At 36.1% G+C, this 27,430-nt stretch overlaps 1 protein-coding gene across 2 annotated transcripts in view; it reads left to right on the forward strand.

Annotated features, from left to right (window-relative positions):
• The first annotated feature begins 3,243 nt into the window (after positions 1-3,243).
• The window catches only part of LOC124365872, a 38,331-nt gene continuing 14,144 nt past the window's right edge, over positions 3,244-27,430 (forward strand). The window contains exons 1-3 of one of the 2 annotated variants that reach the window (XM_046821968.1): positions 3,244-3,730; positions 11,740-11,896; positions 26,035-26,161. In XM_046821968.1, coding sequence (XP_046677924.1) covers positions 26,066-26,161 — 96 coding nt within the window. In that variant the 5' untranslated portion in view covers positions 3,244-3,730; positions 11,740-11,896; positions 26,035-26,065. Of the gene's footprint in view, positions 3,731-4,908; positions 5,057-11,739; positions 11,897-26,034; positions 26,162-27,430 lie in introns of those variants that run through there. The other variant, XM_046821969.1, reaches the window with a different exon arrangement.

The raw sequence follows: 27,430 nt of genomic DNA on the forward strand, positions 1-27,430 counted from the left end.
TTTTAATTTTTTTTATAATACTTTAGAACAACATACATTTAACATAAGAGTACATCAATAATGCAAAATATTAACTTCAGATTTCACAAATATGCTCGATAAAATTAAAGTTAAGTATGAAATAATAACAGACGCCTAAACAAGCCTTAAAAATCAACTAAAAACAACCATCAATTACATTAATATATACATTTTGCAGCATAAAAAATGTCAAGTATTATTTAAAACAGAATTTGGATAATCTCTTGACGCTTTTCAACACCTCGAGTTTTTGTTACAGCATTTTCTATTTGTTCTTCCGCAGCTAACTCTTCTTGTTCTTCTTCAAGGGCAGGATTTTCTTCAAGCTGATAGTCAAAGTTATCATTCAAATGTTTACTTATGTTATGTAGAACTGCACAGCTTACAATGAGTTTGGGAATTTTTTCCAGAGAAATCCTCACACAGTTTGCTATTATAGGAAACCTTTTTTTAACTTGACCGAAAACTCTTTCAACAATAACTCTTTCTTGAGCGTGCAGCCGATTAAATAGTATTTCGTCTTGATTGCGGGGAGGTTTGAAGGGAGTAATAAGCCAAGGTGAAATGCCATACCCCGAGTCTCCCAATAGACAAGCAGCCCCATCATATCTGGCTATAACCTCTCTTACCTGGCTATTTCTCCAAATTCTCGAGTCGTGAACACTACCCGGCCATTCTGCACAGATGCTGGTGAATTGTTCGGTCGCATCACAAGTTGCCTGCACGTTTATACTCGGGTATCCTTTCCGGCACACATATTCATCACCAAACAATCTAGGTTTCAGAATTTCAATCTGTGTACAGTCAAGTGCACCAATAACCGAAGGCAGCCTAAAACGGGTCTGCCACAAGAGTTGAGCTCATTTATTTTTCTCACTGAATTCGGAAATTTAATCCAATGATGTGCTCGGTCAGTAATACAGTCCATAACATAGTGAAAGGTTTTACAAACCGTTGAGCGATCGACTCCGACATCTTCAGCCACTCCAATTTGAAATCCTGGATCAGCCACAGCACGTAAAAAAAATTCCATTTTCCCCCTTGGTGTCAAAGCCCCTCCTCTTGTCTCATCACTTTCAGGCAGAAATTCAGCGGTCAAAAAATTAATGCTTTCATCCTCAAACCGTAAAAGTTGTTTGTCACTGACGTGCCGACGCTCACGATATAACTTACGTTCACGAATGTGCATGAACATCGCCATGATGCCGACTGAACTAAAACGAAGTCTGACCTACACCAGACTCCAAAAAAACGAAGCAGTTACTACAGCAAGGTAGTAGTTGCTAGGTTTTATTCACATGAATCTGGAGCAAATACTACGGGGTCCGGAAATATGAAGCAAGTACTACCCTTTGGTAGCGCTTTCTCAGTGTAACGAAGCAAGTACTACTTTTTATTCACTTCACCAATTATTTGCTCCTCTTACAGTTACAGTTGTTTCTTTCCCACAAATTTCACATAATGGGTTTTTCTGTACGAATCCATGTTAAAGCCACGAAAAACATGTCTTATCATCTTTCAAAGCAATGTCGTGTAGTTTTCTAAAATTGACTGCCATTTTTGATAATGTTACTTATGTAAAATTGAAATATTACCCTACGTTTATTACTTGAAAGTCTTTACAGCTATTAATATAGATTATTTAAGTTAATTGTTCAAAATAATTAATCAGTATCGATTGATGATCGATGGTTATGGTTAAGTAATATCGTTTGCCAATTTCAATATAAAAAACCGGGTCCGCTTATCTTACCCTACCCCTACGAAATTATACTATAACATCTTAAAACATAAGATATTAAAACTTGGTTTTTCATTTAGCCAGGACGAACTAAATTACGCCCGGAAATTAAGTTAGTCATATTCATAGTAAAAAGGTATGAAAAAAGTGAATGACGGAAAATTAAGTCTTATATTACGTTAGGACGATTCCTTTAAATTCATGGAGTGCAAAGGGGCTGCTGGCTGAGTCATGGCTTAAGAAAGTCCCATAACAATAATATTGTATAGTAGGTAAATGTTAAGTTAATATCTAATTTGCTTTAAAGATTTTTTATAACAAATATTTAACTTATTATTTACAAAAATCTTTCAAATTGGATTAAATATCTCTTGGTAATTTACGCTAACAAAAACAAAATTAAAGTATAAAAGAATTAAATTTTATATAGATTGTGTTCCTGTGCAGTGTGAATCGTGTTGTAAATAAATGTTACTTTGATTTAAGTCCCTGTAGCTAAATTTATTACATAATAAAAGACTCTATTTAAACCCTATTACACAATAAATGTCAAATTGGGCATATATTAATAATATCATTAATGCGATTAATTTCATTATTATTTTCTATTTATGGAAAGAAACTTCAACTATCAATTTTTACATATCAAATTAACCACAACTATTATCACTAATCCCATTCTCAACCAATAACTTACACTGTATATCTAATATGAAATTACGAATAAAAGTTTGAGGTTATATCGTCATAATCGATTATACTCAATTCCAATCGACCTAATACAGTAATCAATAATTTGTTAAAAACCAGTATCGCCAATCGCAGTGTTGTCAACTGCAAACACTATCAACACGTAAACTTAAAATACCTACTAGTTAATAACGTCAAAACATATTGCCGTACTAATGTATCAAAATAAAGGTAAAGCTAAACAGTCGGTATATCGATAACATAACGTGAAATTAGTAAAGGGCCAATAACGGACTCCTGAGGCACCCCACATTAAACAGGTTATCAGTCCGATCTAGTGTTATCAATTGAAACATACTGCTGTCTTCCACCTACATAAGACCCAAATAAGAACTTGATAAGAAAGTCCTATATAATATGGTAAACAAGTCCACTAGCTCCTTCACACCGAACACCCCTAAGTTGTTGCGCCGATGATATTAGTCCAGCTCGTCAGAACGTTAAGCTCAGCCCGATTAACCTGAGGCCGCTGTTGTCTGAATCCTTCTATCTCAGTTTTCAACAGTGCAATTTTCGCCAATGCGTTTTGGACAGTAGCATTAATAGTTGCAGGTACAACAGTTTCCGGAACTCATGTTGTCACAAGTTGGAAAATCAGTTGAATGATGGAGTCGTCCGATAAAGCAACTCGGACAGCAGCTATTGCGGCAGCCTGCTTGTTATCAGTGCTGTCTGATAAGACCGGGGCAGATAAAGCTCGCTAGCCTCGGCTCGATCTAGGACCTCGCTCCGCTACTACCGCTGTTTGTCATGGCTGGCAAATGATTTACTGACATGTTTTACACATTCAAATCAATTCGAAAGTGGCGGTTATGAATACACTATTTAGTCTTACCTCAAACCTCTTAACCTCACACAACTTGTCTACAGTCAATAAATCTGATAACTTTACCGCTGAAAATTATATATTTTAGAAAAGTCCTCTCATGATATGCGTGCATATATTTCTCCACTGTCATCCCCTTAAGTAGAAACTTTAGCAAATATTGTCGGGTAAATCAAGTTAGTAGTGTTGGCAACCCCTATGTAAGGAGCTGATGCGAGGGAAAGAGTGAAGTTGATAGATACTACAACTGTATGTAGTCAGTAGTGGGTCGTTAAATGTTTTATATTCGGCTTTTAAGAAAGTGTATTACGTCTGTGGTATGGTTTTTATTTTCTTTATACTGTGGTTTTGGTTTTACTATTAAAATTATCTCCCCAGTCATCTGAAATCTGGTGAGTAAATACATAAAATAATTAGCTTCTTTAAATAGTACTGTAATAGCATTTGAAGCTGTCAGTTTTGTAGATAATATATCTACTTCCCTCTCTAACTAGTTAGTTTAATAGTACAGTATATAGTTAATAAGAAGTTACAAAATAACATATGCACAAGACAGTAATTGTATTCTAATACCAGTATACCACAATAAAAATATTGTTTTCAGTATTCATAGCCTATAAGATAATGATATGTGTATATAAAAACACTATTTAGTCTTACCTCAAACCACTTAACCTCACACAACTTGCCCAAAGGTTAAGACTAGTAAGACAAGGTTAAGACACTATAGAGACAGTGTAAATGAATAATGTTAACCCTCAAAATGCTATCATCACTCAGTGCAAAACCAGCATGACTCAGGGTTAGGCCAATGCATTACTTTCATCTAATACTGTACTAGGTTTACATTTTTTGTATGGAAGTCTACTGATTTCCTTGGTAATATCTGACTGAAATATATTTTATAATGAGAGTTTTTTAACCCTTCAATGTGGTTTTATGTGACGCCCTATGGTACCATCCCGCACTGCTGACAGATAAAGAATAATTGCTAAGGGCTGAAATGGTACCTAAATTCAAGCTAACACTCCAATCTCAATGAGTATTGAATGCATTGATTAATTAAATAAGGTAAGGATAAATTTAGAATCTTATCCATCTGTTATATTTACAAGGTAGTCGATGCAACAGCACCACGTGTCACGTAACAGACTTCGCTGAGGTTGTATGCAAAATTTCAAATATATAACTCATTTCATTAGACTACATGTGTTATTATTGTCATGTCTTGAACTGAGTTTGTTATTGTGCGATTTTCTAGTTGCTATCATGTAAAATTGTACTTCTTAGGCAGAGAAAGCTTTAATGGTTTCCTACGCATAACGTAGCTATGGTAGGAAATCAGAAACTTTTTATTACAATATCCTTAATAAATGTATAGCGTCAATTTACAATAATTTCATGTCTGTTTGTAAGATTTACAATAATGTTTGTACCAAAGTAATTAATAGTAAATATAAAGTTAAAATGCAAGATTTCTTTTTTTGTCTTTTCAGCGCAGGTATTCTTCCAGTGTGTAGAAGGGTCTTGAAGTCAGCCATTCATGCAGTGATTTCTTTAGCTTCTTTCCTGTGAGAATCTTTATTTCTGCCAGTAGTAGATAGAACAGCTTCTGACCTGCATATGATGGTTTCTTTTGGTGTAGCGTGAGACGGTGTGTCGGTAGATATGGTAGTCTGGAGCATGTCTGGTGTATTCATGAAGGTCGGCTGCTCGAGGTAAGTTTTTTACCATCAACATGTAATATAACTTCCTGGGTATAGAGGGAATTTTGAGGTCTGTAAAGCGGCCTATACACTAAACGTGCAATGCACGCCGTGCAAGCACGACGTGCCAAAATTGGAAGAAACGTGCCAGTGTGTGGAGGTCTCCGTGCTAAGCATGCCGTGCATTGCATGGCACGATGGCAATCAAGATAGGTTTGATTTTCGGCGTGCCGTGCCACCTGCTGCCGTGCCATCCTGCAAGTGTGTGGACCAGTCCCGCACCACGTGCTGAGAGTGGAGTGTCTTTTGAGGTTATTTTTCGTTCTCTCGCGGCAAATTCTCTCCTATATTTACCATGTCGACTGCTGACACACAAATTTTTCTCTCTCCTAATCTCTTACCATTATTTATAGATGCGTACAGAAATCACCAATGTTTGTGGCGAGTGAAGTGTAAAGAGTACTCAAATAAAAGTCTAAAACAAAATACGTATTTAGACCTTGTGGAACTGTGCAAAACTGTGGTGCCTGATTGTACAGTTTATTATGTGAAGAATAAAATTGATTTTACTTCAAAAATAGCTTGACATGTTTCCGGTATGATGTGGCCAAGAGCTTGAGGTGAAATTATTGTTGAATACTTCATGTCCTCCAGTGACCTTAATATCTAAATATCTAAGCGTGGCAACTAACCGTTGTTCCGCCGTTATAGCTTTTCTCAGATTAGTGTCTTGTCTTTCGATGCGTGGCCTAACCTTTTCCAACACATAACTAAATGTTTCGTCATCCATTCGCAAGTAGTTCCTGTAATCATTTTCATGATTTTCACGTAAGTCTTTCAGTAATCTCATATCAGAATACATTTCTCTCTCTTTTAACCAATTTTTCGTCCATAATTGTCTTCTTCTCTTCTTCACTTTGCTATCGTCATGAATCGCACCAATCAACAATACTGTTAACGCTTTATGTTTAGTTACAAGAGGCAAGGTAGTAAAATATCACAGCACGACAATACTACACAATATCACAATACCACAACCAACTTCTAGCACGTCACGGGACTGTCTAAACCGTCAGTGTGTGGGGCACAAAGTGCCATGCCAAGCACGGCGTGCCAGTATAAAAACTGCACGGCGTGCAATGCACGTCTAGTGTATGGGCCGCTTTAAAGATCTTCTGCAGGTGTCTCTGGGTTCCAAGCAATTTAGGATCCTCATCCTTCTGAAGGCGCAGAATTCTTTTCAGGTTCCCTTGAGATGCAGGGGAAATGCATAGCTTTCCCCAGATAGCTATGCCATATCGTATGTGCGTTTAAAATAAGGCAAAGTATGTTGATTTTGTAGTTGCAGTGTTGCTGATGGCTTTTATTCGTTTTAAGACGTAAAGGCTTGTATTCAATTTCTTACACAGGACATCAACATGATATGTCCATGACATACTTTTGTCAATAGTCACTCCTAGAAATTTGGCCTGTGGTTTCACTTCAACTTCTGGAAGAGTTGGAACTTGGTTTTGTCTTCTGCCGAATACTAACTGGTTTGTCTTTGATGTATTAACCACTAGGTCATTTGTGTGGCAATATTGGCAAGCCATATTCAATGATATATACGAGAATTCTCAGTAGAATTGCCTGAAGACAGTGGTATCATCTGCATACATAAGCGTATGACAGAGTTCGCCCAGGTATTGCAGCATGTTGTTTGTGAATAAAATAAACATCACAGGGCCAAGTACAGATCCTTGAGGTACACCTTCAGTTATAGCAAGTGGCTTGGATCTTATAGTATGAGTTAGTCTTTTTTCTATATGTTTGACTTCGATCAATTGGCTGCGTTCTACAAGGTAGCTCCTTAACCAGTTTAGTGCAGGACCTCTGATACCCAGGTTATCAAGTTTGTTTAAAATTAAGTTATGGCCAAAGCAATCATATGCCTTACTAAAACTAAGCATAATATATGTAACTAGTTCTCCTTTCTCAAGGTGGTTAACTATAAATTCTTGGTGGTTGTTGTAATAACTTGGATGAGACTCCGTCCACTCCTGAAGAGGTTTTGGGCTTGAAGCTCTTGATTATACTTTTAATTCCTTCTATGTCACTGTCTGGCAGATGTCTGACATGGCTTTTCATAGGTTATAATTTTCCTCTTATCCACTTCCAGAGTTAGTTAAGTTTTCTGCTGTTTATTGTTTTGTCTTTCAGAATTTATTATCTGTCACACAGCCTTACATGTATTATTAAATTTGTTAATATAATCTGCTGACGCCTGCTGCCTTAGCATTTTCAGTCGAAGATCATAGTCCTTTTTGGTCTTGAGTGTTTTTGCCTTATCTTGTATCTCTGTCTGTAAGCTGATGTTTATTCAGACATTTGAGATATTCTACATGTCTTGACATTTTAAAGATGTGTTGAAGTTTTTAAGATCCAGAAAAAGATTTTAAGATTAATGACTTTTTCATCATTTAGAACATCTTGCAAACCTCTGTTTAAAGAATTAAAAATCTTTATCACTTCCAAATTTATACATTCTGAAAACTCTACTAACAGTACAATCAAACTTTGAAAGCTTATCAAGTGATAACTTTAATCATAATTACAATACAAGATTTAGTCAATTTTCGATATCCCATACATCGGCTGCGCCTTGTAGAAAAACTCCAATATACACAGCAAAAAAAAAAACTACAATAAGTTACCTCAAAAATATAAACATTTAATTAATTAAAAACATTTACAAGCAAACTAACAGGTTTTTTGTTGAAAAAAAAACTATTATAATATTGATGAGTATTTTATGGATCCTGAATTTTAAAATATGCTTTTTGTTTAGACTTTGGCTTTGATTTTGTCCTCACCATGGGGCAAGCAGCATCCATTGCCATTGTCAGTGTTGCTAAGAAGGTATTATAAGCATCATAAACTTTTTGGGATACATATAAATCGTTACAATCTTCATTTGCAAGTATGTAGTGTCTTCAATGTATGAATGTTTTCATTCTTGAATTGTTGTTGAATAGAACTCCTCGAGGGAATGTCATGTATTTTAAACTGTGTTGTGGTCAATTCGGCTGTGTGATCTGATATTCAATTACTGATGTTTTTAATCTGTCATTTTTTAAATTTGTGCATACACAGTCAATGGAACTACTGGACTGGGAAGTTACTCTAGAGGGAGGTAGGGTCAGTCTGGAAAGGTTGTGTCTCATTAATGTTTCATTTAGAATACGGTTATCCTGGCCATGTTGTTTTGATTAAAATATCCATATTTACATCGCCCATCATTATTATGGGATGATTTTCTGCAATTGAATTTTCCAGTACATTGGATATTATATCCAGTGCATCAATAACATTTGTACTAACTAGTCTGTAGATGCCTACAACACAAAGTTGTTTTTTCCTTGAGAAATTTTTACCATCATCATTTCACAGGTTAGTTCCGTGCAGTTGTGCACAATGTCTACTTTCTCTATTTCCGTCTATGTTTTTCTGTCACATAAATGGCCACTTCTCCTTCTCGATGTACCATCTGGCTAAAATCAGTCTTAAGTACATATCCCTGGATAATTGTATTCAGTAGTAACTCATGCTGAAGGCCATGTTCTGTGAGTATGACCAAGTTTAGCTGTGTAAACTCTGTGGAGAGGAGGAGGAGTCAGCGGAGCACATTTGGTTAGATTGTCCTGCCATCGTAGAAACTCGGAAAAGATACCTGGGAGCATATCTCCTCAGCCCAAAGGATATCAGAGAACAGGAGCCCTCAAATCTGAATGGATTTTTCAAAACCCTCGGACTTGGAGAACACAAAATTAAAGTAAGGGAGGCGCAAAGATCATACTATAAAATATTTTGTTTAAACTTAGCTGCTTGGAGGAAGACACTTATACGTTAAACTTAGCTGCTTGGATGGAGACACTTAATACGTTCTTTTTTGTCATAATGTTTCTCCTTTGCCTTGGGGATAGTCTTGTCTGTGTGATCAATTTAAGAAAGTGTTTCTTTTCCTGACTCAAGTCAGTTGCCAGAGTTCAGAGTCCCTTCCAACTAGTCTAGTTTAGTTTTTATTTCTTTAAGCTCAATCAAGAGAGGTGCTGAACTTGCTACTGATGTAAATGATTTGTTTTGAGCTTCTTCGTCGTCGATATTCTTTGGATCTCTTCAGACTAACTTGACTTCAGATTCCAGGAGTCAAGTCTGAAACAGAATACCGTAAGTGTAAGTTATAGTTAATAAGTCTTAATTTTCATTATTAAGATTAATTTTTCAAGAGGTTAAATATAAGAAAGGACCATATGGTCCTAATTTTGCCTCAATAAAGAAGTGTTTATTTCTTTCTTTCAAAACAGCGTCAGATACCATACGCTGAAATAAAAGGAAGGTGAACTGGAGCTAAACTCAAAATTCAATTGAATCAACCCTTCCTACCATAGCCACGTTATGTGTAGAAAACTCGGTTGCTCCACCATGCTTACAGATTGTGTCTATTACATCGTAGTGTACTCAGTTTTGTACACCAACTAATGAGACTACCACTTCACCTATTTAAATAGGTATCTGATGTTAATGTTTGTTTTGAGCTTATTTGTCATCGACTTTCTTTGGATCTCTTCAAACGAACATAACTTCAGATTCCAGGAGTCAAGTCTAAGACAGCATCAGATACCAGACGCTGCTATAAAAGGAAGGTGAATTAAAGCTAAACTCAAAATCAATTGAATTAACTCCTACCATAGCTACGTTATGTGTAAGAAACCATTAAAACTTGCTCTTCATTAAAGCTTGCTCTCCATTAAAGCTTGCTCTGGTTAAGAGGTACAATTTTCCATGATAGCAACAAGAAAATCGTAGAATAATTCAAACCAATGTTAACCTACTGTTTATTTTGAAGAATTATTGATTGCCCAACTACTTATGACGTTAGCCTAGGGGGTATTATTTGTTAATATTGTGACTAACATAACATGCTTATTGTTTTAAAATTTTTCTGTCTGATTTTTGCTCAAAAAACTTTTGAACAACATTTATGTTATTCAGAATAAAATGTGCACAGTTTTTTTAATAATTATTTTCTTTACTACATTTTGAATGACATTTATATCTCATCAATTAGAAATACATTTTTAAACATTATTTTGCTCTGTTAGCCAACAAGACTATTTTCTAAACCCAAAATGGTAAATATTTTGGTTTATCTTTACGTTATAGAGCATGTTGTTCCTGAAGAAGTGATATGCAATACATGATATTTAAATGCATTTTTGCATTTAAAGCATCTGTTTTAAACAATTTCATATGCTTGAAAATATGTAATGAACAATTATATGAGTCATTTCACATTAACTACGTTATTTTATTGTAGTTGGCACTTAAATGTGAAGGGTTAAAGATTTTCTAAAATTCGATACACACGGTTTGTTTCAAATAATGTGTTTGGTTAAATTAATGGCATATATGACTTGAGAGATAGGGGAGACCTTTGTTGATAACTATACCTGTAGAAATGGATGAAGTAGATAAGTTTATAATCCTGTTACCTCCCTACCAATTCCTGTATGCTGTCTGCATGTGTTGCTGTCCTGTTGCACACTATATTTGGTTCTGTGTGCTGGCAAATGTTCATGTTACAAATTAAAGGGTTGTTAGTCTGTACTGTTTTTCTTATGTAATTGGCTTTTAGAACCCCTTTCTTCCAATACAATGGGTGAAAATATTGTTATGAATCACAGGCTATTGGACAGGTTTTCCATGTGTTCTATGCTGTTTTTAAGGCAAATTATTTTTCTATCTATATTCATTTTATTGTTTTTATTTCTTAATTGAATTCAAATTTACTTTTGCTATGGAACTAAAATAAGTGTTTTATTTTTTTAATAGAGATTAAAATGCATGTGATACACTTTTCTATGACTCAAATTAAAACTTGTATAAGGATTTTAAGATTTGTTAAACAATTTCAAATATTCTTCTTAATGAACAAATTACGTTAATTAAAAATATTGTGTAATCAACATGTTGCATTTATGTTTTATATGTGTAATAATTATGTTTTGCTAGTTTCGGAGGATTATTTAAAAACCCTGTCTCAGAGACTGAGCATCAAAAATAAAGTTCCAAAACCAGCGTGACACAGGTTTAAGCCAATAAAATCAGTTATTTTGTCTAATACTACATATCAGTTTTTTGTGTGGACGCCTAATAATAATTTCCTTGATAATTTTTTTAGTGAAATTTGTTTTATAATGAGAGTTTTGTTAACCCCTCAATGTGGTTATACGTGACAGTCTTTGGTACCATCCTGCACTGCTTCCATAAAGCATAATTTTTAATGGCTGAGATGGTATCTAAATTCAAACTAACACTCCAATATCTATGGGTATTGATTGTACAGATGAATTAAATAAAGCAAGGATAGATTTACAATTTTATCCATCCGTTTTATATATATATATATATATATATATATATATATATATATATATATATATATATATATATATATATAAGGTAGACAATGCAACCCCATGTGTTGCGTAACAGACTTCACTAAGGTTGTATGCAAAATTTCAAATGTATAGCTCATTTCATTAGGCTCATTGTGTTATTATTGTCATATCGTGTACTGAGTTTGTTTACTCGAAAATTCAAATACTTGAAGGATTTACTAGGTAAAATTGATTACAAGTTCAATGTATCAACAGGTGCTAGATCGAGTCAATCAGGAAGAGGGAAGTGACAAGTTCATCTGTATCTTGAATGTGAGTTGGTACTCCTGGACCTTTGTGGTGTGGTCAGAAAACTGTGGGGAAATCTCTACCCAACACATCTAACAAACCTTCATTCTTTGATTGGAGAGAGGTATGTAAAATACATTTGAAAAAAAGTTTTTCCGTTCTGTTATGATATAAGTTCTTACTAGATTATCGTTTCTTATAAGTAAAGAATGTAAATAATGTTAAAGTAATGGAATGATGATTGTATTATAGCCCTATATAATCTTATGATCTCTCTATTTGTATGTGTTTGACTCAGTCACATAAAAAACTACTGAACCGATTGTATTGAAATTTGATATGGACATTATTAGAAACCCTGTTTAACGTATAGTCGTATTCGTTTTTTGAAAATCACAATGCCCCACTGGTCTCTAAAATTGTGAAAAATCCCATCTTGATCTCTAAAGTTGCATTACAGCACACAAATGTTATTATTTGAAATAACCTGTTAAATGTAATCAACTGTTCTGAGTAAAGATTGTGTTATGGCAGCACAACACCATATGTTTAATTAATGTAACCAAAATTTTAATACTATGTTTTTGTAACATAATTTCATTTAATTTTAATTTTCATTTAAGTTTTTTTGGAATCACTGTTTAACACAGTGTTTATCCAGATGAAATTACAAGTTTTAAGATATATATACTTTTAACTGGTCATTTTAGTAAATATAAAGTATTCATTCCTTCATCAGTACTGTAATGCAGATATCAAAGACAAAGTTACTATCTAACTTTTACTATAAATTTAAAGACTGTTACAAAGTCTATCTTAATTACCTTTTTACAGATGTAGGCTTCTTATGTTAATGCATATGCATTTTCTTGATTGGGAAGACAAATCAAATCAAAAATATCTTTATTACATTATCATCAAGATAAGTGTAGTGTCATACAATATTACTGAGGAGCAAGTACAATTCAGAGTAATTGTTCAAAAGTCCGGTTGAGTTTGCCAGCTCATGAATTCTTCGATGCTGTAGAAGGGTCGATTGAGAAGCCAGGTCTTCAAGTGACGAGCGAATTGTTGTTGATCCACCTTTTTCAGCATCTCTGGCAAACAGTTCCACATTTTGGCGCCGATGTAACTTGGCTTATGTTCAGTGCTGCGGAGTCGGTGCACAGGAAGGCAGTAGTCAGTGGCACGTCTGGTGTTGTAGCTGATGGAATTGCTCACCCCTTTCTGCTATGCCTGGAGTCTTGATGTGGACATACGTTACTGTTTCCAGGATGTACAGGCCTATGACTGTTAAGATTTTGAGGTGCTTGAAAGCATCCCTGCAAGACTCTGGTGGTTGGAGATTACCCAGTATTCTTATGGCTTTTTTTGTTTCAAAAGTATGCGTTGCAGGTTGCCAGAAGTTGTTCCTCCCCAAGCTGCTATCCCATAGCGGATATAGGATTCAAACAGGGAGAAGTATGCAATCCTCGTGGTCATGGTGTTTCCTATATTTTTTATTCGTCGTATTACATACAGTCTGGTGCTTAGCTTTTTGCAGAGGTTGTTGATGTGTGGTGTCCAAGAAAGGTCTTGGTCAACTGTTACCCCAAGGTACTTGGTAAAGGTGGTGTCATCGGTCTCTGTTAGCCTTGGAGTTTTTTTTTCTACACCTCCCTAGAATGAGCTGTTTTGTCTTCTTCTCATTTACAACTAGGTCGTTTTTATGACAATATTGAATAGCCATATTCACTGCTGTGTATGCATCTATTTCTAGTTGACCAGGAGTTCTTCTGCCGAGCAAGAGCACTGAGTCATCAGCATACATGATGCAGTTGCTGTATTCCTGTATGTACTTAGGGAAGTCATTTGTGAAGAGAATGAACATAATGGGTCCCAACACAGAGCCCTAGGGTACACCTCTTGTGATCTTTTTTGTGCTTGACCTGACCTTTTCCGTTTCTCTATTATTGTTGTATCTTATCTCAACCATTTGTGTTTGTTCCGTTAAGTAGCTGGTAAACCATGCTTTTGAGATTCCACGAATTCCAAGTGTCATTAACTTTTTCAGAAGGTATTCATGGTCAAGACTATAGTCTAGAAGAATGGCAGTTGATGTGTTCCCCTCTTCATGCTGATCTAGTAGGAACTCTATAAGATTAATCAGTGCTGTTGTTGTAGATTTACCAGGTAGGAAGCCGTGCTGATATTCTGTTAAGAGATTGTTGTTTGAAAGATGTTCGTGAAGTCTAATCAGCACTAATTTTTCTATTACTTTGGATATGGTTGGGATTAGTGAAATAGGCCTGTAGTTTCCTGCTTTTGTGGCATCACATTGTTTGAACTTGGGGTACACTTATGACAGTTTCAGGGCAGACGGGAAAACTCCTGATAAAAAAGATAGGTTAGTAATGTGCACCAGTGGTTCTATAACTTCATCTTGGTACTTTTTCAGGACTATGGTAGATAAGTCATCGTATCCTGCTGAGGGCTTTGACTTCAATCCACTAATAATTTTGGCAGCTTCTTCTGAATTAGTTGGCTTCAGTGTCAGGTTGGGGATGTAACTATTTTTGGTCGGAGTAAATGGTTGTTTATTGTTCAGCCCATTGTTTATGATGGTTTCTTCAGCCATGTTGACAAAAAAGTTGTTGGGATAGTCTGCCATCCGCACTGGGCTGGACGTAACCTGGCCACCTACCTCGAGTTGGGTGAGGGCATTTTTGTTTTCTTTTGGCTGCCTTTCTAAGTTTATGACATCCCAGATGGCTTTTGTTTTATTATCCGCATCTGTTATCTTAGCTATTGTGTCTTGTTGTCTTAGGTGGCGGAGTTGCAAGTCATATTCTCTTTTGAGATGGGCAGCGTGTCTTTTATGTTCCTCACTACCAGTGGTGTTGTAAGCGTTTTGAGCGAAAAGAAATCTTTGCCTCAATTGTTGAGCATTAGGGTTGTGGAGAGTGTGTATATTTTTGTTTCCGCTTCTTTTGCACCTGGTATGTTTCACTGGACATGCTTGATTGAGTGCTGCAAGAAGAGTTCGGCTGAAATTGTCATATGCTTCATTAACACGTTCGCTACCGCATTGTTAATTATTTTCCATTAATATAGACCATCGACGCATATTTGAGTCTACCTATTTATTTCGCACAGACTGCCGACGCACATTTGCGTCCGGTGATCACATTAAATTAGACCAGAGACGCATATTTGCGTCCGTGTCACCATTGTATTGAAAAGACTATTTCTCATGAAACGGTCTATTTTAAAGCTCTATTCTCTTTATACCGGTCTACGGGAATGCCCGACTCATATTTGAGTCCCTTGGTCTGTGGCTACGACGATTAGTGACGTCACAATAACGGTTAGCTAAACAGCTGTTGTTTTTCAGCTGTATATAAGAGTAACCTAACCTCAAAGCTATAACGTGGTTTTAGTAGGCCTACGGGACTAGATTGTTGTTGTTATAGTGTTAACAGAGTAGTGTTTACAATGGAACGAAACAGAAGACGAGAAAAATCCTCATCATTTTTACAAACAAACAGTGAAATAGACCGTATGATTAGTGACCAAAATAGTGATGACTCTGAACTAAGTGATTTGTTTCTCTTCAGACGGAGGTAGTGAGTATCATACATCTAGTGAAAGCGAAACTGATAGTGAGGAAAACGTAAGGTACTTACCTGATGATTTTCATTGAACCTATAGCAGAATACACGGACATAGAAATAGGACTAGCAGAAAATGCTGAAATGGAAGTAAACTTAATCGAAAATGAAAATAATCGGGATTATTTTAGCACAGCAGGATCATAATGTAGAAATGGTAGTAAATGCTATCCACAAACAATTTGTGACTGTTGAAGGATTGTGGACAAACACTAATAATGTCCCTCAAAACTTTCGATTTTACAGAACAGGAACAAATAAACATTCAAGCGGATGATCCGGTGGAAGTATTTGGCAGCATATTTGATGATTCTATCCTCGATAAAATTGTCACATGGACCAATAAAAGAGCAAATGTCAATCGGGGAAACCCTATACCAAAACATGCAGCACTTAATAAATGGATAGACGTTAACAGAGATGAAGTAAAAAGGTTTCTAGGCCTTGTTTGCATGTTAATGGGTAATGTGCGTTTTACCAACTTTAAAAACACTATTGGTCTACAGATCATTATATGCCCACCCAATTTTTGGAAATACAATGTCTCGAAACTAGATTTGAGAGCATTTTGCGATGTTTATGCTTTTATGACACTGAGACAGATTGCACTGAGCATAAGTTGCACAAGATTGATCAAGTCCTAACCCACATTTTAGAGAACTGTAACAAAGTATTCAGTCCTGGGAAATCCCTCTCTCTCGACGAGGCTATGATTTTGTTTCGCGGAAGACTTTTCATTCCGTCAATATATAAAAAATAAAGCTCATAAGTACGGAATAAAGTTGTACGAACTTTGCACATCTGATGGCTTTATTCTGAACATTTTAATCTATCAAGGAAAAGGTTACGATAGTGCATGAAACAAAGGCCACACTTATCAAGTTGTCATGAAACTGATGGAAAATTTCGTTGGGAAAGGGTCACACAGTTTATTTAGATAACTTCTACAACAGCGTCGATCTATCAGAAAAACTTGATTCAGTGCAAAACAAATATATGTGGAACGTTACAAGTCGATAGAACAGGTAACCCGCAGGTAGTAGTAAAGTCAAAGTTACAGAAGGGAGAATATATTAGTCGGCAAAAGGGTGATGTGACGGTGATGAAGTGGCGGGATAAGAGAAACGTGACAAAACCATTTCAACTACACATGGTCCTGAAATGGTCCATGTAACTAACAAAAGAGGTACTGTTACAATGAAACCCGCCATGGTCGTAGATTACAATAAAGGGATGAGCGGCATCATCGAATCGAAGCGACCAAATGATATCTTATTACTCAACTCCACGTAAGTCACTCAGATGGTACGTTAAAATCTTTTTCCATCTTATAGATGTTGCACTATGGAATAGTGTTTACCTTCATTCAAAACTAAATGGAAAAATGACTTACCTTGAGTATAGGAATATCATCATTAGGAAACTACATCCAGTCGGAGCCTGTCACACGTACTCCTCGTACCAGTCCTGCAGCTCATTTACCACAGAAGTTGGAGAAGAGAGTAAAGTGCTATGTTTGCCGAGTAAAACGTAACAAGAGGCGTGACACATTTTATATTTGTGCAAACTTGCAAGAACTCAGATGATAAGCCGTTTGGTTTATGTATGCCAAGCTGTTTTCAAGACTACCACACTAAAAAATGAAGAAACATTTATCTGTTTTTATGTAAGATATTTTTACCAATAAGAGTAAAACCTAATTATATGTTCAATAAAATATTTTCATGTAAAAATACCTTGTTGTTTTGCTAAAATGTACTATTTGAACTAACATAAGGGACAAATGTACAAAGACGCATATCATCAACACCTGGTCTATTTGAAAAATAACTTATTGAATTTATTATTATTTTTCGTGCTATAGACCGGGAGACGCATATATGCGTCGTCATCCAAAATTGCTTTAATTAAAAAAAAAAAAACAAGTGCTTATTATTTGTAAACATATTTTTTAGTTTATTAGGAAGTTATTAGACTAATTTTAACAATATACCATTCATGGTCTATGGTTATGTCAATCTTGCGAGTCCCAGTCTAAGAGTGAGGTTATAATTTTTAGCGCGGTCCGTGAGTGCGTAGCAAACGTGTTAACTTCATTGGAGTTGTATACTTCTGTCCAGATTTCTTGACTAAGGAGATGTTTCATTGTCAGTATGTTTCTGTGACTCATGTTTCTACCCCTCCAACAAGTTGTGGTTGGCGTTTGAGTTTTTCTTCCCTTTATGATAGGCCTACATAGTTGTCCCGTATGATCTGATATGCTGGTTTCTATTACCTTTACAGTGATTTCTTCTTCTCTGATGTTGCAGCATACACAGTTGATGGATGTTCTTGATGTTGGTGTTATCCGAGTGGCAGGGAGGTTCCTTCTATAGAGGTTGTAGCTTGCCAGGGTGTCGATCAGTAGTGTTGTGTCGTTTTGATTTTTCAGGCAGACGATATTTATGTCACCCATTAGAATGATAGGGTGTTGCTGAGACTGTAAGTTTTCTAAGGCTTCAGCTAGCACTTCTAGGCCAGACTCGAGGTTGTTATCTGGTCTGTAAATACCTACTATAATGAAAATTGACTTGCCCACTTTTAGCTTAATGGCAGCCACTTCACGCACCATTTCTATCGAGAGATCTTCGATAGTGATGATAGCCTCACTGTTTTCCTTAAGATGTTCTTTCGTGTAGATAGCTACTCCCCCCTTTAGATGCTGTTTCCTGCTGTAGTCAGAAATCAGTGTGTACCCAATAAGCCTAGTGTTTCTTTATTTTGGCTGTGTTCGGTTACAGTCAAAACATCTGGTTTTTGTATTTCCAGGAGAGAATTCATTCTATTAATTTTGTTAGCAATTCTGTCTGTATTTTGGTGTAATATGGTGAATTGTGTTTTGCATTTGATTGTTTGGTGAAAGAGGGTGTATTTCTCTGTGTCTGGAACATTGAATTCATGAATACCCGAGTTTTGTAGAGCGTTCTCTTCTGTGGAACAGTTTCTAAAAAAATACTGTTTTTGGACTGTCCTATTAATGGTATGTTGTGGAGGTGAGTAGTTGTCCTGAATTGGGGTATCCAGTGGTCTTGTACTTGTTTGTTCTGGTTCTAGGTTTGGAATCTGTGTTAAGGAATTCTGTTTGTGTAGCAGGGTGGATTTTGGACAGACTCCCTCTATCTTTGTCTGTTGGTCAGTTGTCTTTTGGCTGGAGCCTTGAGTCATACAGGTGGTGTTCTGTTTTTGTGACGGGGTTTGACAGACTCCCCCTATCATCTGTTGGTCAGTTGTCGTTTGGCTGGAGCCTTGAGTCACACAGGTGGTGTTCTGTTTTTGTGACGGGGTTTGACAGACTCCCTCTATCTGATCCAAGCCTTGAGCAGCTAAACGTTGTTTATTCACAGCCATTTGCAATGAAACGCTAAAAAAGTTCTTTTTTCGTTTTTTAGCAGGAGTATAGTTAGGTTTAATTAGCGCATTGCTCCTCACTATTTTGTGACTTTGAGCTGCAATTATATGTTTTTCTGTGATAAGTGGTACATCTTGAATTTGTGTCGTTAAGGCCTTAACTGCATTTTCCAAACTGTTTTGCCTATCTTTTAGCTGAGCAAGATCGATGAGAAAGCTTGAGGAAACAGTTGCAGCTGAGTGGCGAGGTGTAGGGGTTCAGCTTGAGTTCCCTTGTTAGAGTATATTGTTAACTCTGATTGTTGAGTTTTTTGGGAGGTAATTTTCTTTTCAAGAGTACTAATTGTATTTTTCAAATGATCTATTGTTTTGACATATTCATCAACTAGTTGACCTTGTTGGCTATCATGTTCTTCAAAGATACTTTGTGTGTCCATCCGAAGTTTTTTTTCCTTTTCAAGTTGAACTTGTGTTTCAGAAATATTATGAAGCAAATCTTCTATTTTACTAATATACTTATTTTCTTCAGCTTCAAATTTAAGAATTTTTTCTTCTAATAATTCTATTTTGATCTCTAGCCTCAAATTTTTTTCTTTCAAATAATTGTTTTCCTCTAACAGAGCTGCTCCTATTTTTGCAGCTGCTTGTAACTTTTCCCCATTGTCTTCAAGGTTTTCTAAAATGTTATTTTCACTAAGACTGCTCTCTAAATCATTTATGGAAGAGAACAACAAATTTGGGATGCTGGAGCAGACGGGGGTCGTTGGTGTGTCATCAACAGTTTCTCTTCAGCTGCTGCATCTCCAAATATCAATTTCATTGCTTGCCAAATTTTTAAAAGATTTTTCTGGGATGTTCTGACAGCCTGCATGGTACCACATATTACAAGGGCCAGTGTATTTAATTCCTGAATATTTGACACCTATTGAGCAAGAACCACATGGAAACTTTGGGGACATTTTCCCTGTCAGAATATTTCAGTTATTATGAATGCAATGACCACGGTATTGTCAATGTTAAAATTATTCATATATTATTCAGTATTAATGAATAATTTTATGAATTATTGACCTGGTACCAATTGAGGAAGAAGACGGTACAGTTTTTGAAGGAAGGGTTGGCTGATTCCTCTTGTCTAGTGAATATATTAAAATTTGGTCCCAAAGTGTAAAACAGAGAGCAGTTTTTGAATGGAGGTTTGGCTGGTTCCTCTTGTTCAGTGAATATTCAAATTTAGTCCTGGAGTGGAAAAAACTGGAAGCAGTTTTTGAATTGAGGTTTGGCTGATTCCTCTTGTCTGGTAAAAATATATTAAAATTGTTGTTAAAATGCAATATTTTGAGGAGTCAAATTGTCTAAAAGTGGATTGTCAACTGTATAATTGTAGTATAGCCTATATTAAATGGCAGTCAACAGTGTGTACAGTACAGTTAGCCGTATGTACTGCTGTAGTAGCGTTGCAATACAGAGTTGAGGTAGGCTCTGTAGGAATGTGTGCCAATGCAGAGTCAGCACAGGTGTTGAGTTGCCACTTCCAAAGTGTGATTGTCACTGTTGAAATGATTAAAACCTTACTGCCAGCCGTATTGCAGTTATATTGATATTGAGTTGGAAGTTTAGTTGTCCCTCTCACTTATGAGTGTATGTAATTAAAACAGTGCTTTAAAAGTGTTTGTTCTTGAAAGTGACTACCAGCTTGACAGTGTCAGTCATTTGTGTGATTCTTCTGCAAGCTTGAAGTTTCTTGGCAAAAATATTATGTTAGTTACTTACAAGTGTTCCAAGGTAAGGTTTATGTGCAGAGTAATGATATTTTGTTGGAGTATTAGCACTTAAAACACTACTTTCCTGGGAGACACTTCACTAGAGACTGTAGTCAGTCAGCCATCTTGTTTTTATATCGCAAAGCAAAATCAACTATGGCCAAAAGAACTATTAAGACCAGAATAAATTATAATGGCCATATTATTACTTTTTGACATATTATTGTAATGGTTTCACTAAAGCAACTCAACATTGGTGTTTGAAGTATAATTAATTAACTTGAAACAGAATCAGAAATTTACTGCCACAACATTTTATAATGTAGTAGACAAATCTACAATGAACAGATGACTCATCAATAAAATTAGGTATTCTTATCCCAAGAAGTGTATAAACATAATTAACGGCACATAAAACAGTGATCTGATATGTATACATTATAAACACTCATGAAATATTCAATTCTAACAGTGTATGGGAGAATCATTATAATTTTATTTCTATATTGTATAGATATTCTTGTCCTGAAATAAAATAATTTACAAAGCATAAAGAAACCTTTAGAAGTAATTAATGATAAAATAAATACACTGGAATTAATATACCAGATTTTTATAAATGAATTCGGAATTTTAACATTTTGTCATTGTATTTATGATATAAGACTTAAAATTATAATAAATACATGAAATTAAAGAGCAATTCATATAGTTTTCTTTTCTTTATCCTGAGGGAAAAGGACGATTTGTCCCCATCCTTAGTCCTAAAAAGGACTTTATCGCCTCCCTTACTTATATTTGTGTCCTCAGAACTTGAGGTTTTTACAGAAGCCTATCAGATTTTAGAACTCCTGTTCTATGATATCCTTAAGGCTGAGGAGATATGCTCTCAGGAATCTTTTCCGAATTTTTGAAATGGCAGGACAATTTAACTAAATATGCTTTGCTGATTCCTTCTCTTCTCCGCAGAGTCTACATTCATCAGTCTCACTAAGGCCCACCCTCACAAGATATTTCCTTAGGGGGCCATGTCCTGTCAACATCCCTAATATCAGACTTATATCCTCCTTACTCTGATCTAGGAGAGCTGCCCACCCTTTAGCAGAGATAAACATTTTGGAAAGTCTTAATCCTGAGGCTCTTCTCCAATTATTAATGTTTCTTATCCTCTTTTCCCAATCTTTGCTGTTGGAGAAAGCTATCCCGCAGCCTGGCTCAGGCCTCACCATAATGGACTCCGCTCCCTTTTTTGTGAGGATGTCTGCTTTTTCAACTCAAATACGAGGGGGTACCCAAAAGTAACCGGAATTGTATTGCTGGCAGCCGGCAGCGTGTAGTACACATTCCTGCCGCTAGGCGTGTGTCGCGCAACCCATTGCGAGCTCAGTGACCCCAGTTCCGTTGTCCTAGTGCATTCTGTTCGTTCGTAGTGACTGTTTTCGCTAACCCTGTTTTGTTCTTGTTTCGTTTTTTGTCATGGCAAGTTTAAGTGAACAACGTGCAGCTGTGAAATTTTGAGCATTTTTACTTGGTAAAAATGCTGCAGAAACTATTTTAATGTTGAATACAGCTTACAAAGATGATGCTATGGGGAAAACTCAGGTCTACGAGTGGTTCGCTCGACTTAAAAATGGCGACATGTCGATTGAAGACAAACCTCGTTCTGGACGTCCATCAACCTCTCGAACGGACGAAAATGTTGAGAAAATTTGTGAACTTGTGCTCACCGACCGTCGACAGACAATTGAGGAACTATCAGAGAGTAGTGGGTTAATTTGGAGCTCGGTTCAGCGAATTTTAACAGGAGATTTAGGACTGAAAAGGGTTGCTGCCAAATTTGTTCCTCGACTTCTGAATGACCATCAAAGGGCACATCGAGTTGAAACTTGCCGCCTTCTGAAAGAACATCTCGAAAATGATCCCGATTTTCTGGAAAAGGTAATTACTAGTGATGAGTCATGGTGCTATGGTTATGACCCAGAAACGAAGCAACAGTCAAGCCAATGGAAGTCGCCATCTTCACCTCGTCCAAAAAAATGTCGGCAAGTCAAATCAAACATCAAAACCATGTTGATTTGCTTTTTTTATGCTAAAGGCATTGTTCATTCTGAGTTTGTTCCTCCAGGTCAGACTGTCAACCAAACATTTTATTTGGAGATTTTAAGAAGATTGCGCAACAGTGTTCGCCAGAAAAGACCCGATTTGTGGCAGACTGGAGACTGGTTCTTCCACCACGACAACGCACCGGCACACACAGCCATCTCAATTAGGCAGTTTTTAGCCAAAAACGGCATGGTTCCGCTGCCCCACGCACCTTACTCGCCTGACCTCGCTCCATGCGACTTTTTTTTATTTCCACACATGAAAAGAGGCTTGAAAGGTCAACGATTTGACAGCGTTGAAGAGGTTAAGAAAAAAACGAAGCTCGAGCTTGCAGCCATTTCTAAAGATGACTACAAAAAATGTTTTGATCAATGGAAATACCGTTGGGACAAGTGCATTAGTTGTAATGGAGATTATTTTGAAGGAGATAAGGTCTTATTGTAAAAAATTTGATAATAATTTTTATCAAATAATTCCGGTTTTTTTTGGGTACCCCCTCGTAGTTACGCCTACAAGTGAGTCCATTCGTCACATGGCACGCATTTAGCCAATAGCCCAATTCTTCCCAAACTTTGATCATCAATCCTGTTCCTTAAGTCGGGTAAGTCAGCTGGTAGAGGAGGCAATACACACAATCCTTTATGAATCCCAAAGGTAGAAATCACATAGCGTCAGGTCGGGTGAACATGGAGGCCATATGAAACAAGTCATTTCCCTCAACCATCATTAGGCCTCTTGCGGCCAATCCAGCAGTCGGGTACAGTGACATTCAGCTAATCGTGTACTGATTTATACCATTGAGGCGGTGCACCATCTTACTGCTAAATGAAGTTCTGTGGTACATCTTCTTCCAATTGAGGAAATAGCCATAGTTCTAGAGCATCAAGATAAGAAATACTAGTTACAGCTCCTTCTCAAAAAAAGAAAAGCCCATAAACTTTCCGCCTAGATATGGCACACAAAATATTCAATTTAGGGAAGTCTCGCTGCAGTTGTACCATCTTGTGATGGTTTTCAGAGCTTCAGATATGCACTAGATTATGGAGGTGAACTGTTGATTCGTCACTGAAAACAACGTGATCCTTCATTGTCGTGCATTATTTCATTTGCAAAATGGGCATGTAAACCATAACCTACAGACTTTAGAGTCTGTAACAACTGCAAACGTTAAGGACGCAGTTGTAGCGTTTCTGTAAAACGTTCTAAGCAGTCGATACTGGAATTGCCAATTCACTACTAGCCTTCTGAACTGATTTCTGTGGGCTTAGCGTGAAGTGTCTCACTCGCCCAACACTCTTCACTAACCGTCGGTCATCCCGTATTCTGCCTATATATATATTTTGAAATGTTGGAGAGTAATTTATTCAGAGAATGTTGAATTAATTAGACAATTATTTTCTAAATAACATTCTTTCACTATTAAAATATTTTATTTTAACTTTATAGAGAAATTTTCTAGAAGCAAAGAGGAAAGAGATATTGGAATTTTATTGCAGAATTTTAGTCCTTAATAATCAGGAAACAACTCAAATAATTTGTTTCTGTGGATTGGATATATGTAAGTCTCTCACTCTGTCTAGTATTGTAATCATGATCGTTAGTGATATTATTAGGAAGTTTTATTGGTATAGATTTTTACTTTTTTTTTATAAAGGAGAAGCCGATCTCCTTTTATGCCTTATTCTGCCCGTCCTCATGGGCCACTGGCCTGTGCGAGGATCTTATCAAACAGAATAAGGGGGAGAGTCGATACAGTACAAGGTCGATGGTACTGATAAAAAGTGCAACGGTCACAGACAGGATTCGAACCTGCGCTATCTCTAACTCAGACCCAAAGTCCAACGTCTTAGACCACTCAGCCATCGGCACTCCCACATGCCGGATTAAATCCTCATATGCATAAAGATATGGAACAAACAATAAATGTAGCTTTTATCGAAGCAGAAGTGTTTATTTAAATAAGAATTTATAAATTGGTCAGTGGAGTGAATATTAGAAACTCAGTCAGTGATATTGAGAGCAGATTGACATACAGAGGGCTGGCTGACTATTAGAGTTGCGAGTGTAAATATGAGTGATAGCTTAAACAGCATGATCCTCACTGTGTTAAGTCTCTGACAATACTGCCCCCCAAGTGTGTATCTTAGGTTAGACCTCCCACCACAAACCCTACTGCTGGGTTGCCAGTCTGTTTTTTAACTTCAAAGAAACTCTGTGTCAGGTCAGGATACAATATCGGATTTCCTGAAACACAAAATTCAACTTTAGAATACACTACACATTTAAAAAGATCATCTATAAAAAATGCTGAGGTCAGATATAACTTTTTGCTTATTTTAAGGGGAATTAGTTTACTTCAATTACAGGTATTTGAAGTGTCTGGGAGTCTTGAAGGTTTCTACCATACCATCTGATTCCATGATGATGGTAATATCTCTGGCCAGAGACCAGGAGAGGTGCTTATCAGCACAAACACCCAAACCTTAGGGTTTCTTGTGCAAAATAAAACTTTCAATGAGGTTAAAATATAGCAATTACATACTTTTACACAATTTGAAAATTAAAAGTGACTGTGGAGTGTATAGCAAATTGATTACTCTTCATGAAGCATTTTGAAATTCTATCATATTCAGTAGTATTGTTATAGCTTTCAACAAACTAAAAAAATTAAAGATTATTTACACCTTTGACCTCTGATTTGAATGTGGTTAAAATAGTGTTCTATTGGTCTTGGTTGACGTTTTGACCTACAACATTAAAATATCTCTTTAGTTCATCCAGAGGAAAATAAATTAGTTGCAAATACATGTCTACCCCTATTTATATTTATTTCCTGCAATTATTCATTTGACAACTGTTTTCTTTCCTCAATAGGGCTTCAAGTATATCTCATCCAGGAATTACGGATAGGTTGTTTAATTCTTTTTCTAAGTTGATGGTATTTTTCCATCAGTGTAATATCATGATGGGGGTATCACTGTTATGGTGCACCAACAAGCTGAGAGTATTGTTTGTCATTCATGGCACTGGGTGCCTCTTAAAAAAAGAGTGAAGAGGAAATTCTTATAAATACACCTCTAGAAATTTAAAAAGTAAGTAAGTCTAAATTAATCCAAGGGGCAACCGAATGCTACGAGACGGAACATCCCCTTACATACATAATATTCTATTTCTTCACTAACCTTACAGTAGTACATAGTTAAAAATGTAATTAATCCTACAGTTATATATTTTTACTAACCCTAGCACACGTGTACATCAATACACAATAGTAGTAATACCTCATTGACAGATATTCTATTTATAAACTTTACAGGAAATTGATTACTCAAGAAGCGTAAACGTGTTTCTGTTTACAGTATCCTGTCCTAAAAGGGTCTTTCCTTTCCCATGATGGATGTACCTCCTTCCCAGGGGGTTTCTCGCCCTTCAGTTGCAACTGTAGCAGGAGCCCGTTCATGCAGTACGTCACAAGAAATGGAAAAGGTGAGACATTTTACTGTCTATGTATAGCCACCAGTTTTTGACAAATTGGCATTTGAAACCAACAAATTTTTTCAGTGATTCACATTATTTTTTGCATACAGTATTCTAAAAAACTAAAAATTTAACATGCTTATATGGTCTTCTCTAATAAGAAGACTGGCTGAATCTGGTTCAAGATTTATTTCTGGTTATATATAGCTAGTGCTGCGTATAAAATATGAACAATAGCTAGAAAAACTACTGTTGCTGAAAAAAAAACTTGGGAATCATGTGAATGGTTATCACATTCGCTACCAGAGGTCACAGTAGTAGCGAGTGGTAACACTCCCAATATCAGACTTACCAATTGACAGCCAAAGAGTTAAACAATAATAATGCCGTTTTACAAGGTGCTTTAATTTTTATTTAACTTATACTATCAGTGACCAGGAATACTTTAATTCTATAAAAAGTATACGTGACCTAATTATAATACAGGTTATGAAATTAGTTTTATGTTAAGCTTAATGTTTTATTTTATTTTAGATTGTAACTGACTACACATGTTGACTATTATGAAATTTACTTCACCTATAAAAACCATAGTATTGCCTACCTCTTTCTGTTGAATAAAACCAGAGGCTACCAGAGGTTAATTGGGTGGTTTTGGTGAGGTTTGATGAGACTTACTGTGGAACACTATCTCCTTGTACAGTCTTGAATTGAGGTGTACCAAGCCGTTCTAAGTGCAGAACCGTAGCAACAAGTTCTCAACAGCCATGGAGCAGTTCTGTGCAACGAATCACCATATTCATTTTGTCACATGTTGTATATTGGATCTGTTAATTGTAATGTGACTAAGTTAAAAGATGTACCCGTTAATAATCCGTTTTAAAAACTCTAAACATTGAAAAAAATTCAAAATTAAAATATTTCAGTTATATTTATTTACTTTTGTATCAGTTCAAATATGGTATACTAAAAATATTAATCTAGTTAGATTAAGATTGAAATTAAATGTCGGTAACGCCCTAAAACCCAAAAAAGTTAAAAATATTTTTTCTCTACAGATTAATGGATAAAAAACTATTAAAACATTAGTAGAGATTAAAAAAAATATCAAGTAAAAAAATATTCTCTAGCGTAACAGGATTGAGGGAGGGTAAACCACAGGAATAATAATTACAGCCTCTTTGGACTTGGTGCAACGCATAACGTTGTGGTTATATCATCGTTCCAGCACCAATACCAACGACAATGAGACTGTTGCAACAACAGGCATTCGGTCTC

Source organism: Homalodisca vitripennis, chromosome 7 (genome assembly GCF_021130785.1).
Source record: "Homalodisca vitripennis isolate AUS2020 chromosome 7, UT_GWSS_2.1, whole genome shotgun sequence".
NCBI lineage: Eukaryota > Metazoa > Arthropoda > Insecta > Hemiptera > Cicadellidae > Homalodisca > Homalodisca vitripennis.